The following is a 15520-nucleotide window of genomic DNA, read 5'->3' on the forward strand; positions in this document are numbered from 1 at the left end:
GTCTTCAATTCCAGGAAGCCCATGTGATGATTCCCTCCCTCAACACATAAGCTGGGCTACTTATTCCTTCCACATGCACAACCCAGACAGCATACCTGTGTGAAACACACAGGGGCTTCCAAAATGTCCTTATGACCAGGCAGCAAATTCCAGATGCTTACCTGATCTAAGTCATCTGGAGCAGAACCCAGGAATTAATATTTTTATTTTAAAGAAATCAGGTGATTCTAATGAGTAGGTGGGATCAGAGTCACTTTTATATGAAGGCATTCTAAGTATTATCAAAACATTATCTAACATGATCAAAAACTCCATAACTTATTTTTGGTGGTACTGGGGATTGGACTCAGTGCTTTTACCACTTGAACCATACCCAAAGTCATTTTGTTTTTATTCTTTTATTAGCATACATTAATTGTACATTGTGATATTTCCATACATGTATGCAATGTACTTTGATCAAATTCACCCCTTCTAATATTCTTCAGATAGGGTCTCAGGCTTTTGCCTGGGCTAGCCTCAAACCATAATCCTTTGTCCTCTGCCTTCCAGATAACTGGGATTATAGAAATGTACAACTGTATCTGGCCTCAAAACTTCTAATTTTCAATGGAAGCTTTCTGAATATTGTCTAATTTAACCTACATGTAATTATTAGTGGTTTTGCAGTAGCAGAAACAGGCTCAGAGATGTTAAAAATACACTAGCAAGTAGAAAAATGAAGATTACACATGGTCAGTGAGACTCTAACAGTTTTAATCCCTGCTATTGATGGCAGCTACATTTTCTTTGTTTTGCACTGGATCTAAGCTCCTTGAAGAAGACCATGTCTTTTTAGCTCTTTTCTAGTGATTAGCATTATTGTCTGATGCTAGTTGCAAATGAATAAATAGTGAACATTCTTCATGGATGTGAGGGCCACAAACAGAGAGGCGGGTCTATGCCCTGAGCTCTGGATCTCAGCGTCACTCATTCTGCTTGCTGGGCTCAATGAGGCCCTCTTCCTCCTGTGTCCTCTGCTATCCTCCCTGCTGAACTCCACTTCTACTTACTTTTTAAAAACCAAACTTGTGAATTTTTTTCAGACTAACTTTGGCTGAAGTGTTTTATTTTTCTCTGAACTCTCTCGGCACATAAAATATTATACACACACACATATATACACACATACATAAATGTGTACATATATACATTTGATTTGTGACTGGGTCTGTAAAATAATCTGTAAGATAATTGGAGAAATATTGTAAGACATTACCAGAATCTTTGATTTTGAATTTTCAATAGCTCCCAATGAGACTTCCAGTATAGTTTTGCTAATTAATTCCCATTGAATTATTCTATCCAATTACAGAAAAATATTTCTCAGTTTGGAAATGAAATAGCCAGCATAAAAATTGAGTATATAAATGTTTTTCTTTTTATTTAACTATAAAGCAATTTTTGATTAAAAAATTCTTTATGCTTTGTGAGAATTCCCACAGTTTGGGATATTAGGGAGTAACAATTAACTACCTTATTTTTTTCCCTGAAGGCAGTAGAAAAAATGATGATAAATATAACTAAAAAAATAACAATTTCTTAGTCTTACACTAGATATGCCTCACAGAGCAAGCATATTCAGAGGTAACAAATACATATATAAAGGGAATATATGCCTATCATATCTTTTCTCATTTTAATGGGTTTTAGCTGCAATGTTCTCTACCTTCACTCCACTTCTAATTTAATTTTCCAATCATGGACTTTATTTACAATGCAATGGTGTGCCACCTAGATGCTTGGGGAATGATTTTTTACAGGATATAAGGCAGAGGTTGAGAGCTTAGTTTTGACATCAATATTAGCTAGTCTGCTATGAATTATGTAATCTCTTAGTCTTGTTGTCCTCATCTGTAAAATGTGAATTTAGTAGTGCTGCCTGAAAAGGTTGCTGTGAAGATGAAACAATAATTATAGGGAACTTAGTGGAATGACTGTAAATAGTTTATACCTAATCCATGTTCACAATATGATTATTAATATCCTTATTGTCATTATTAAAAGGGTTGTTGGGTGAGTGTGCTTCAGAGGCATTTTCTAGTCCCAAATAGTAGCAAGGACTGTTTTTGGGCAGATTGGTGTGAACAGCTGCCTACTGCTCTGCCTGCCTCACTCTTTTGCTCTTCCACCATAAGTAGGCTGAAAAAAATCCCTTTAAACCCCAGCTTCCATATCTTATCACATGCTGGATCACAGGAACAGCTGCCGGTGTCCATCCCTCTCCCATTGGTTTGAGTTGAAGGGACTATAAATTTTTGTTGTGTTTAAAGTTCAGAATGTGTCTTGAGTATTGTCCATGAGTATGCTGGGCCAGTGTGGGAAGAGGGCTCTAAAACAGGGCTGGAGGGCTGAGAAATTAGGTGGGATATGAGATCCCATAGTCACTCTAGAGAGGAAGGTGGACATGAGAGATTTAGATGGACTCAGCCTGCAGCATCACTGAACTGTATCTGACATCTCTTTCCCAATTATTCAGCTGATATTTGATAGCACTGTCTTACCAAATGAGTTAGGATAACCTCAGCCATAAATTTCTCTTATCTTGGGCAGAGGATTCTTCATATTAAATACTAGCCTCAAAAACACACATAAATTTTTAAACAAACTGTTCAGCTGGCCAGTTTCTGGAAGAGATATCAGTACTTTTGTAGGATGGCTTGATTGCTCTGGGTATCTGGATCAGAAGTTTGGGGAAGAAGAGTTTAAGTCATGGCCAAATATTTTACATGTTTGCTGCTTTGAACATGTTTTTATTGTATCCACTTTAGCTTTTGGATATATTGTGCTCCAGCATTTTCAGTTCTGTCTTTGCCTGGGGATTTCAGGGCGTGGGAGGATGGGGTGGCTGAGGATGGGTCATTCAGGTACAGATCCAGAACCAGAGCTATTGGTACCTGCTGCCATCATCTTGCATATCCCCAAAACTTTTCTCTTTCCTGAAGACGTGAATTGGTTCAGTGAGGGTAGTACTTGGGTGTCTCTCAAATCACTGCTTAGACTGAATGCTGGGGCATCAGAAAGAGGAGTACACTGGCTGTGTTTATCATATCATATGGGATGGCCTTTCACCCAAGGTAAACATGTATACAGTGTGCACCAGTGTATACTTACACATACTGGCATTGTTTATAACCCTCTAAGACACCCCAATGTCTATTCATAAAAGAATGGATGGATACACTGTGCTGCAGTCACATAAATTATGAAGACCCTTAGATAATTTGGGAGGAGACTGGACTTGGTTAGGTAGTGAAACACCATTCAAAGCTATTGAACAACAGAAGAGCAATAAAAGTGCATGTCAGGAAGTTTTCTCAGGTAAGGCTCTATAGAAATGTTCACATATTGTGAGGACATGTTTCTTTCTTCTCAAAAGGTCCACGTTGGTAACTTTTCAAAATAGGTGGATTATTTTGAAATAGTGTTTTCCTTTTTCTTTTACCAGTACTTGGAGTTGAATTCAGTACTGGTAAAAGTGCTAGCTATGCAGGCACTCTACCACTTGAACCATACCCCTAGCTTTTTTTGCTGGTTATATTTAGATAAGGTCTTGCATTTATGCCTGGGCTGGACTGGACCTCCATCCTTCTATTTATGCTTTCCTTATAGATAGGATGACAGCGTATGCTACCATGCTCAGCTTTTAATGATTGAGATTGGTTCTTGTGAACTTTTTGCCCTGGCTAGCCTCAAACCATGATTCTCCCAATCCCTGCTTCCTGAGTAGCTAGGGTTACAGGTGTGAGCCACTGTTCATGGTCTGAAATAGTTTTTTCTTACCATCAAGTATTCAGTTGTTGAGACTGTTTCCACATTCAAAAAATCATACTTAATCACTTTACACATGCTCCAAATCTCACCTGTTAAACTTCTTGTTTCTTGCAAAGAATTCCATTGCGTAAAGTATCAACAGCACATTTATTTTCAAAAAGTAGTCTAGAAGTGAATTTAGGTATCTATATTTTTAACTGGGTAGTTAGTGACAGAGGATTTTTTCTTTACTCTGTATGGTTTTCTGGCCAATTCCAGTATAAAATGTCATAGATGTTAAGGGAGAAGGAATACTTTGGTTCTAAAATGAGAACTAACACATGAAAACCTAAAGTTCACTTCTTTCATTCATATTTAAATATTTATTTAGTGTCAAAGTCATCTGTTAGTTTAATTCATAGGCTCTTTGTCTACATTGTAACATTTTCCTAAGTAATATTCTTTTTAAATGGATAAGTTATCATGTGAGAACAAGAAAGACACGTGAAAATAAATTTGCATTACTGTAAGGTTTTCTTTATTAGTCACACACACACACACACACACACATATGGTCATGCATTACATGCAATAAAATCACAATACAGTCCAGAATGTGTTTCTGGTACATCAAGAGTAAAACAATGCAAAAGTTATGTATGTATGTATATATTTGCATACAACTATATTAAACAGTCAAATAGGAATAATGTAAAAATAATTTAGTGATGCGCTTGCCGTTTGATGTACTGGTCACTGTTTGGAACTGAGTATGAGACTATTGTGATGTGATGTGCCAGGTCATTCTTTTGAAGGTCCTCCACAGCAGTAGTTCATGAAGTAGGAAACGATGGCTTAGTCTTTACTGCAAATGAAGATGTTTAATTTTTTTACTAAGAAAAAGACATTATCATAGTGATAACACCCTAATGAAAACATAAAACCTCTAAAATATTAAAGAAAAATTTCACCAGAATGAAAAGAATATTGTGGAGTAATTATTCTAGGAATGGGGGAAGGGAATAAAGGAGAATGATGGAGGGGATGAATTCAACTATGACATATTGTAAGAACTTTGGTAAATGTCACAATGTACCCCTAGTACAATGAAAAAAAATAATAAAAAATTCTTCTTGGTGCATGACAATAACCAAAAATATATGCGTTTGTCTCCATTCTCCTGGTAGGGGCAGAGAGGTGAAATGCAGATTCTTAGGAAGATGTTTTTGAAAGGCAGTGGGAGATCTCATAAAACAAACCCAGGATGCATGTTGTGCTTTCTGTTGTATTTATAGATTTAATACTTTGTTTTGAAAGATGTGATTACGTTTTCATTTACTTATATACAAAATCTGTAAAACATGAACCACTCTAGACTTGTTTTAAAGTCACTGGTTGGCATTTCCATATGCTTTTTAGATATCTGGACAACTAAATTAAAATGTTTCCCTGCCATAGAACCTGAATCTATATGCAGAACAGCAGGACATCAGCTTTCATTTTGCCTCTGACTTTCAAAGAAAGGGATCAATTCTATCCATCTCTCATTCTCTGGAATGCAAGAAAGAAACTAAGGGTAGAAAGATGAATTGCTACAGGTGAAAGAAGGAACAATTCTGCTGCCTTTTTTATTGCTGGGAGAAAAGTAGTTTATGGATACGAATCTGTTTAAAATATTTGAAATTAACCATTAGAGAACCTAAACAAACAAAATCTCAATAACATTTTTTGATACTGAGACATTATAGGTATCTTTTAAAACTAAGTATTATCAGTTACCTGAATTTTAGACTTAATTAAAAAAAATGTAGCACATCTTGTATTTTTGAGCAGAAATTACTTTTGGATAACAAAAAAATGTGTCATCAATATTACACAAAATGTAACAACAAGTGACACAGTACCTAATATTTAGACTCACACTTTTTTTCAGAATTTGTTTCTTTGTTACATTTAATAGACTTTTCAATTTCTTTTTATGAAGCTCTACTTGCAAAATGTTTTTTGTTCACATAAAAAAATGAAAAACAACATAAAATGAAAACAAGATAATTTCACATTTTAAATTCGAATTATTTAACTAGGCAAGAAGTTTAAGAGCTGTATTGTCAAGGGAAGGATCACATGGTAGAAAACGGAATTTTTTTCTTTAACTATCACTAAACTAATATATCAGTATATATATTCCCTTTATATTGCTAGATATATTTCCATGTATAATCTTATAGAATGGAATTGTTAAATTAATGAGAATTTACATCCCAATATTCATATAGTTATTTTCAGCACAGAGATTTTTTGGGTACAGATGATTTAAATTTCAAATTGAGATTGAAGTAAAGAAGGTGTCATTGAAAGCATATTTTAATTTTTATTTTCTTTCCAGAGTACAAATGTTAATAATGAATTTGCAAGTAATGTATTGATTCTGGAGTTTCAATTAAGGAGATAAACCTTTGATAAATTTTGGTTATTAATTGATTTCTATTTTCATCACAATATTGTATAATTTCATGATGTCGTCTATATCCATACGCCTTGGTGCAAGTATGTGTTTGGGAGTCCTACTGGTTATTTCAAAGTATGCTTAAAATGCAAAGCACTGATTGATAGCAGAAAATTCAACCAAACCTGGCATTTAAAAAAGTCACAGGGTCATTGTATTTTTGAGAGGCTGCAAAGCTATTCCCAATGGTCTGAGATGACATATTTGTCAGGCCTTGAGCTAAATAAATATGTTTCAAGAATATGTACAGAATTATGTTTTAAATGAATGTTCATATTTTTTGAGAAATAAAATTCACATCTAAAAGTAGTAATAGCATATTAGTTTCTGTAATGAATTTTGTCAAACTGTGGGCAATAAAATTCTAATTACATTTGTATGTGGGAGTCTCCAATATTGTATGATGTTGATGTAAGGTTCTTATGCTTCAAAATATTGTTATAAAATATAGAGATAGGTCAAAGCTTCTCTTCTCCATTCATATGATAGAGAAAATTGATTGAAGTTTATAGATCTAATCTAGCATTATTTTCTGTATTTTTCAAAGGTATCTGTGCACTATGCAAAAACAGAGCCAGAAGAAACCCTTCTCATTTTAAAATTTATGTCAGAAATAGAATAGCCCTTCCCTGGCAGTTACCATTTGCTGGATGCCTCTTTCTTCTCACTCAGTTCTGCAGGAAATATAAGGTAACCTTTTTCCTCATAATGTCTTTAATTGCTGTTTCCAGCGGTCTTCAAGTGAGAAATTGGTTAGTTAGAGAACAGCCAGCATGATGCTACGACTATCTTCAGAATCAATAAGAAAACAGTAACCAAATTGATCTCTCAATTTTCTACTGGAAGCTTCTCATGAGAAAAATGATGCTCCAACACAGATATTTGTATTTTATATTCATATCCATGTACCTGTGTCAAGCAATATCTGAGTAAAAAACCTCAATGGACTGTTCCAGATGTCAGATTTCACTGGAATTTGTTGTACTGAACATCACTTACACTGGATGGATCATTAGTCATTAGGAATTGTATTATATAATTTGGTTTATAGCTTTGGTTATGATAAGATTTGGCTATGAAAGTGAAAAGGGAATCACACAATCAGGATTTACTCTACCTCTGTTTTTATTGCTTCAATAAATTGGATGGAGTTTATAAAAAACAAAAAACCAAGAATCACTGGGAATCTCTTCAGGTTAACTCAATTTATTTTCTTCTTGTTCTCTTTCCTCTAAACAATGTACAAGTTACGCATTTGATTCATAGTTAGCAAGGAGATTCTGAGAGCACTTGCTAGATCACTATTTGCAATATTGAGTTTATAAATCCTGAAAATAACCTGTTACTTCAATCTAATTTATATAGATGCAGTAGCTTGCATGGAAAGTACCAGATGGGTAGGAGGTCTGTTGATTTTCTCTATTCCCTTGAGAAAAAAGGGCCCTGAATTTCCATACAGCAAATGAGTTTTGCATTAATATAGCAGTGATCAGTAGCAGCTCCCCACTGAGTCAGAACAGGGGTGAGCCTGGGGGCAGATGGGAACAAATTGTATCACAGCCAAAGATAGTAATGGGAAAGCCTTGTTATTTTCCTGTTTTCTGAGTGGACTCCTGCAGTTTACCACCTGCGGAGATACAGGAGAACCAGAATCAGCTGATGGGTTTCTTGCCTAGTAGGTTTTTGGACATTGAATTCTGACTGGTTCTACAGTGAAAGGGGTGGAGAGAAGGGAGCCCTCATTAGGAGACATGAGTAATGTGGGTGACTTGCCATGATGTCAAGCTGGGAGCTCGGGCTCATCTCACTTGGCACTGCTGACTTCCTATTCTGGTCATTGCAAAAAGCAATCCATTCAGGAGCGAAAACAGAGGAAGGGTTGACAAACATGGTTCTAAATGGGAACACATGTGTAAGGACAGACATTCTGGGAGAAGTAAAAAGTCTTGAACAAAACAACAAATAAGAACAGCAACCAAAACACCTCCAAATCAAAAACAAAAGCAAAAACAAGCATGCAAACAAACAGACAAACAGAAACTTCTGAAAAAATGGGTAAATAAAGAACAGGCATTCAGGAAGTGAGGGCAAGAAAAGCCTGTGAGGCACCTGGATTCTGCATGTATTTTGAAGTGTTGGGGCACTTTTGCTCTCCATGAAATGAAGAAAAATAATCGTTGATTTCCTCCCCAGAGAGTCCTCTGCCTTTTTCTCTTGGGCAGTAAAATCACAACCACCAGGTCACATTGAATATAATATCCCCTCCCTTCTCTCTCATATATGTTAATTAAAGCAGTTTTACTGTGTTTAAGTTTACCAAGCTCATTCCTGCTATTTGGTGTATATGACAATGCTCAGTTTTGTCCAGACTCTCAGGAAAAGTCATTGCCTTTATTTCCTCCCTTCCTCTTTTCCCTTTATCTTCCTTGGTTTACACCACTTCCCCTCTCATTTCCATGTGGTATTTTGTAATGCTGTGTATTCACAGAAAATTTCCTAACATTAGTGAGTAATGCCAATTAAATAAAACATTTATATATTTGAAGCAAAACAACAGAAGTTTAAAGAGATTTGAAAGCAAATGGAATATAAGCCTGCTTTTAAGACTTAAGTCCTTTCAAAAACCAAATTGCAAGATAGAAGAAGGAATTCATAGGCAATATTTAAAACAACCTTTTCCTGAAAGGTTTTATGGTTGCTAAACATTCCTATTACAGTACATGTGACAATATTAAGAGGAATTTTCCTGTTTGTTTCCAAAAGGACTTCTGTACTATCTTTCTGAAATTGGAAAACAAATATAGCTTTTTCTTTATAGGAAACGAATATATACTGTTAAGAATATAATACTCTTTGTTGAAATTTAATCTCCTTTTCAACTGCACATGCTTAGATTTTGTAAGCATGATTTTGGGGTAAGAAGCAAACTATATTTTATGCATGAAATAACACTGGATGGTAATAACTCATTGAGATAAAGAGGTAAAGACAATTTCAACCATCACAAAAATGGTAGTACCCTTATTCATGAGATGATATTACCATTCTTTCAAAAAAAAAAAAAAGCACCAAGAAAAGGGATTGTGGGCATTGCTCAAGTGCTACAGTGTTTGCTTAGAAAGCTTGAGGCCTGGAGTTCTAACCCCAATACCACCAAAAATCAAAAACCAAGTAAACAAACAAACAAACAAACAAAATCCCAAGAAAAACAGGAACATGAAGACATGTTATCTGAAAAATATAAATCTATCCATGTTTACAGAAACATATGGAATGGTTCTGATTAACACTGGGCATTGTTTTATACTAATAAAAGGACTGACATTGTTTCTGTGTTGTTCCAACATGGATAGAAATTCTCCTGAAATGCTGGGCTGTAAGACCATCTAGTGTAGTTGCTTGCACTCAGCTCTGGCCTTGGGTAGGTCTGATAGGTCCTATAGAATTTTCTCAGCTTTGAACAGATTGCTACTTATTCTATAAAACATCAGAGTATTTTTAAAGATAATTTCTTAGGATGAAGGGTAGCAGCAAGGTGGGATGTTAAAGAATTTCAATGGTGGTATTATGTACCTTCCTTTCTTTCCCTATATAGATTCTTCGTATTCTTTGCTTGCATTTCCCAAATAAATAATTCTACATTGCCTCAGATCTAGTAGTGTGCTCTAGGAACATCATCATCTATTGAAGCAGAGTTTCACTTAAGCTTCAGCATAAAAAAACTCTTTTGGATGTGAAGGGATAAGAGACATACTAAGTTTCTGGAGGGAGGAAAAGAGGGAGAAAGTTCTTATCTGCACTGTAAGAGAGATGGATCCCTAGGTGAGGGGCCTGGGACTGGGGGTGTAGACCTCTAATCTTTAGTTTCTAGGTGGATTGGCTCTGGAATGCAGTTGTTTCTCTGGAAGCACAGAGGAAGTAGTAACCTCCCACCTCCCTCTGTTACTTTGTAAAGCTTAAGTGTAATTCCAATCACAGATTTGAATGGAGTTCTCACTAAAAACTTATAGGAAATGGAAAGTGACTTGAAAAATTTTTATTAAATGAGTGATGAGAAGAACCTCAGAAAAATTCTCTTTCTTACAGTATGTGTCCAGGGTCTAGAAGCATCTTTTCATATAATTGAGAAGTGCTTTCAAAGATTGATATATTTAATTTTAATATTTTCTAAATGCTAAAAATCCTTTAAAATATATATGCAGTATTTATTTAATGATATATGAAAAGTACCTTGTTATAGGAAGCATCTTCAATGCATCCTACTCACACTTCATAGTCCTAAATCTCAATGTCGGTGGTCCTTGTGTTTGTAATGCAAGTGCCTAAGACATAATAATATTGGTTGAATTAAACTGAACTTGATTCATCTGCTTCTCCTTTAGGAAATGCCATAGTGGTTCCTGGATAGATGAATCCAGAGGTGGGACCTTTAATGGACTGCTGCTTTGCACCGCAGTGCCAGTGGTCTTAGATGCAACACGCATGCACTATTCTCTATGGATGTGGCACCATCTCAAACCAGGGAAAAATGAGTTCCTTTTCAGGGATTGTGCCCATGGTGATATGAGTTGCCTCTGAAAATTCCACAGGTTTATCTCTTTTTTTGGACTTGGGAGTTTTCACTGCAAAAATGAATCATTTACCACCTGGTAGGGCAAGTTTTTTACATCATTATCTCACTTGATCCTGACCACAACCCAAGAAGGTTGCTATCCCTATCCATACTTTCAAAAGAAGACTGAAGTTAGCAGAGCTTAAAATATGTTGGTGAAAACCACCAAGCCAAAACTTAATGTGTGTTCGGATATCAATCTATATGACCTTACAACTCAAGCTTTTAGTGTCTTCACTGAGCTTTTTTTTTTTTTTCCCCAAACAAGGTCTCACAATGTAGCCTATGCTGGGCTGAAACACCTTGTATGGCCTAGGCTGGCCTCAAACTCAGGATCCTCCTGCCTTAGCTTCCAGAGTGCCCAGGCATGCCTGGCCCACTAAACTCTTTTATTGGATGTCATTAAATGAAGGCGGATCTAGAATATTACAGTAAAAGATTTAAAGCAAAAGTATGAGCCAGTCTCTTTCTGAACCCTCCTGTCCTCTTCTTTGATCCCTTAAATTACTCTTTCCCCAGATAAGTCTGACATCCTTTTCTCTTTCCTTACTAGTGATTGGTAAGAAGAGAAGGAGGTAGAAGCAATATATAGTGAAGGCTGAGTCTAAAAGAAGAGAGGACCCAATAAAGTAGAATTTCCACAGCAAGTCATCAAACAAAGCAGCAGAACTCCCTCTTCACTTTTGCAGTCTGCAGTTCTGGGATACCAAAGGAGGAAGAAACCCCAACCAAAAGGTCAAGGGTGTAATAAGAAGGAAGAACAAGTCAAAAGCTTATGTTTTCGTTATCTTTAGATTTCATGAGACTTATTTAGCCCACCTAAGTCAGGGTTGATGTGTCTTTATTTATCATGAAATTTTAAGGTATTCTAACAAATTTACAATGAAAAAATTTTTTTTCTTGGAAAATATTGACAACATATTATTTACTTTACAGTTTCTTATTTTTAAAATGAACCTCTTCATTGTATATTCTATGTAGAGGTCAAAAGATGCTATGGAAGAGCCTTGTGCACACACGTGGCATTTGTAGAAAAAGGATAGATGAAGTCCTGCATCAAAACTAAGTTGCTTTCAACCACATTTCAGATAATTCATACTTTGAGAGGGTCATTAGGCAGATGAGTAGAAAGCAATACTGTCATCCCTTGAGAGAACTCATGTTATCATACCATATTAAAAGCAAGAATTTTTCCTCCCCAGAACTTACATACGAATATTTCATTCTCTCTTAATGTGTTTCATTTGCATTATCCACTTAAAAATTATCAATCTTTTTAAGGCTCTGGTTTTAATTACTTTGATTAGCAAATGTAAAACATTAAACATAATGCAAGTCTATCCTGGGACATAATATCTAGGAGATGGAAGTTATTAGAGGCAAACACAACAGCTCATCAGCAAGGAACATTAAAACACTTATCTTGGCTTTTGTTTTTTTTTCCTCCTCTAATGGATACATGGGTTGGGGCCACATAATTACAACCGATCAGTTCTGAGACAGGAAATTCAGTTATTCTGATTCATGACAGCTGTCTTCCAGAAACATTGCCTTTGGATGTCTGGTGCATATTTGTGCCTTGTTAGATTGATGAACACTGTACAGTTGAATCTGCTGGCAGCTTGTAGACTCAGGAATACTTATAAAGGAAACAGAGACCTTGTTTTCTATTTCCATTTCCATAGATAATGGCAATGGACTTGATTCATTTAATCAATGCTGACAAAAGTTCAAAGTGGAGAGCTTCATGGCGTGGGCCACCTGATTTGGCTGGCTACATAGATCAAATAAATGGTAGCATGCCAACTTTTTACTGCGGGTCATAACGAAGAAATCCAGTCAAAGAGGAGAATTGTCTTAAGGAAACTACTTAGAAGATTGACATTTTACAAAGAAAACCTTGACATTTAGCAGAGATCAAAAAGACCAAAATATTGGTGAGGACATTGTATAAAAGCGAATCTTTAAGGAAATAGTTTGAAGCCATTGTTAATATTTTGTGTACAAGGAACTATACAGGATTGAAAAATAGGTGACACATTTTTCTATGTGGACATTTGAAATTGCCTTGTGATTAAGTTTACTGGGTTCGTATTTTTAAAAATGATTTAACTTTCTTGGCACTTTTCAAAAACATCTGTCATTTTCTTACATTGATTCAAAAGGTGTCAGAATTCTGAGTTGAATTAAAAAAAAACAATATGTAAAGAGAGCATGCAGTATGGAGAAACTACAGAGAAATGAAAAGCACATTTTAATGGTGGGCTTCCTGTAAGGATGAAACGATAAGCACGCTGGGTAACTTCTTGAACTTGACTTTTGTGAACACTTAGATGACAGTAAGGGAATTGTTCACTTACAGCTGGAGAACAAACACTGAAAGCTTGAGATGGGATATCCCTCATTGTTACTCTCAGGAAGTACTTTTGGTGCAAGAATCAACCATTTTGCAGCTGACAGACACATCATGGAGTGTCAGATTACCTTTCAAGTTCATCTCTTTCCTTGCAATTATGGAGCGAGGTGAGCAAGCTGCTGTTCTTTTAAACAATATGAAAACCAAGAAATGGAGGTGCAACTGATGTCTTAACCAGATGATAATTTTAAGGTGAATATTATAGGCCAAAAATAGAACAATGTATTCTGTTACAAAAGACTAGAGAGAACTGGGACTGGGACTTTCCGCAGAAGGTGCTTGGATCAGAGGTAGCACTTACTTTTCATGTTACTTACTATAGTGAATTTAAAATTGATGATTTTTCTTTGATGAGGTTGTAAATATTTGCTGAAACAGAATACTACATACAGAAGGGCCATCTTCTAAAATGACCCCAATTCATATACCACACACAGTAGTTGTGGTCCCATTGGGTGTCTTCTTTATAATTATGTACACAAGCTGGGCTCATTAGTGTGATGAATGCTTTTCCTTCCAAGTGGTTGGTATTGTTTGACTATCCCTCCAATGTGCAGGGTGGAGTAGCCAGAAAAGAAAGACTTTCAATGACTCAAAAGAACGTGTAGTCTCCTACACGTTCTTTAAGCAGTCTGCTTCCACATAGATGGCGGCATCTAAGCTCAGTGAGGGTCTGGATGACATGAGATCCAGTTAGGGCAATGGAGCAGTTTCTGCTTCCAGATTTTCTAGCTGAAAGGAGAGAAAAAAAAAGGAAAAATAGTGAGTGTTTCAGATTTGCTTGCAGTAAACATTTATTGAACATCTTCTGTATGTAGGAACTGTATTGAGGATCATCATATATACTTTCACCTGAAAACCTCAGAGTTTTTCCTAAATGGCAAGACATTAATTAATATGTTCAGTCATTAGGAATATCTTTTGGGTCATCATAAATATTCTTTTGTGTATAGACTACTGAAGAATTATATACTGGTTATTATAGAGATGTTGTTGATATTATCATTAAAAAATACATTTTAAACCAAACTCTTTTTCTCCCACCATTCTTTACCTTCCTCCTTTATCTTCAAATCATGTATGACTTGACCAAAATTTCAAAAAGAAAGCTAATACTTTTATTGTTCTTTATTTCTAGACAAAGAGATTTTTATTTCTTACCCAATTCTCAACATTAATGTTTTATTTTTCCTGAAGTAACTAATTTGAAGTACATCCCCACCACACCCCACTATAAAGCTAGCACATATGTTGAACAATATATTTGCTCATGCACACAAAAAATGTGGCTTGCTATTTTCAAATAAGAGAAGGTGATGATTGGAATAGAGCAAGTCTCACAATTGACAAATAATTGTTGCTTTCACTGCTATAATTTTGGTGAGGAGAAAAGGTGGTATTTGCAGTATAAGTATAAAGGGCTGGAAGAAAATTTTTTAAACTTTATTTTGGTAAATTTCAAACTTCAGGAAAGGTGCAAGAATTCAATGGTACCAAGAACACTTGCTTACCTGCTGTCCAGCTCCACCTACTGTTACCAATCAGCCTGTTTGTTTTGTAACTGACTTGCTCGCTTTCCCTCTCTCCTCTCCAGATCTCTCTCATTCTCTGAGTGTAACCCTCTGACTCTTTCTCTCCCTTTTTTTCCCTCTCTCTCTCCTCTCCCTGCCTCTCTTACATCCACATTATCTTTCTGAATCATTGGATATCACATTGACCCTTTACCCCCAAAATTTCTGTATGTGTTTCCTAAGTGCCAAGGATATATCTGATCGCTGTCACCATTGGAAGAGGCAGGCCACCATGGGCTAGAGGGTCCCTGAACACCCTTGCTGACTGTGCATAAAGCAGCTGTCCCTGACTCTGGCCACATATGTCGCTCATCATGCAGACAGTGAAGTCGCCCAGGCAAGCACAGCACTGACCATTGTGTGAACATCTGCTCTTGGAGAAGGCTTGTTTAGTGCTCCTCCAGGTGCTGAGGCTTTGGCTCTGGATCTCTGGTTCTGGATCTTTCAACTGTGACTGCCATCTGGTGCCATCCCATTGCCCAGCAGGATTTGTGGGAAGGGGAGATGGCACCACCACGCTCAGGCTTCTGCTGTTTGTCATGCTATCATGAACTTGCTTGCTTGCTTAGTCATGTCCTTGGAGTCTTGTTACTTTTATGTCATCTTTTCAGAGGTTGAGATTC

The 15520-nt window shown here is 36.2% G+C and overlaps 1 protein-coding gene across 1 annotated transcript in view; it reads right to left on the reverse strand.

The window, feature by feature from the left end:
• Positions 1-6981: 6981 nt before the first annotated feature.
• The window catches only part of Oprm1 (opioid receptor mu 1), a 63602-nt gene continuing 55063 nt past the window's right edge, over positions 6982-15520 (reverse strand). The window contains exon 4 of the mRNA XM_020185147.2: positions 6982-14058. Within this exon, the coding sequence (XP_020040736.1) occupies positions 14020-14058 (39 nt within the window). The 3' untranslated portion in view covers positions 6982-14019. The remainder of the gene's footprint in view (positions 14059-15520) is intronic.

The sequence above is a fragment of the Castor canadensis genome, chromosome 1, assembly GCF_047511655.1.
Source record: "Castor canadensis chromosome 1, mCasCan1.hap1v2, whole genome shotgun sequence".
In the NCBI taxonomy this organism is placed as follows: Eukaryota; Metazoa; Chordata; class Mammalia; order Rodentia; family Castoridae; genus Castor; species Castor canadensis.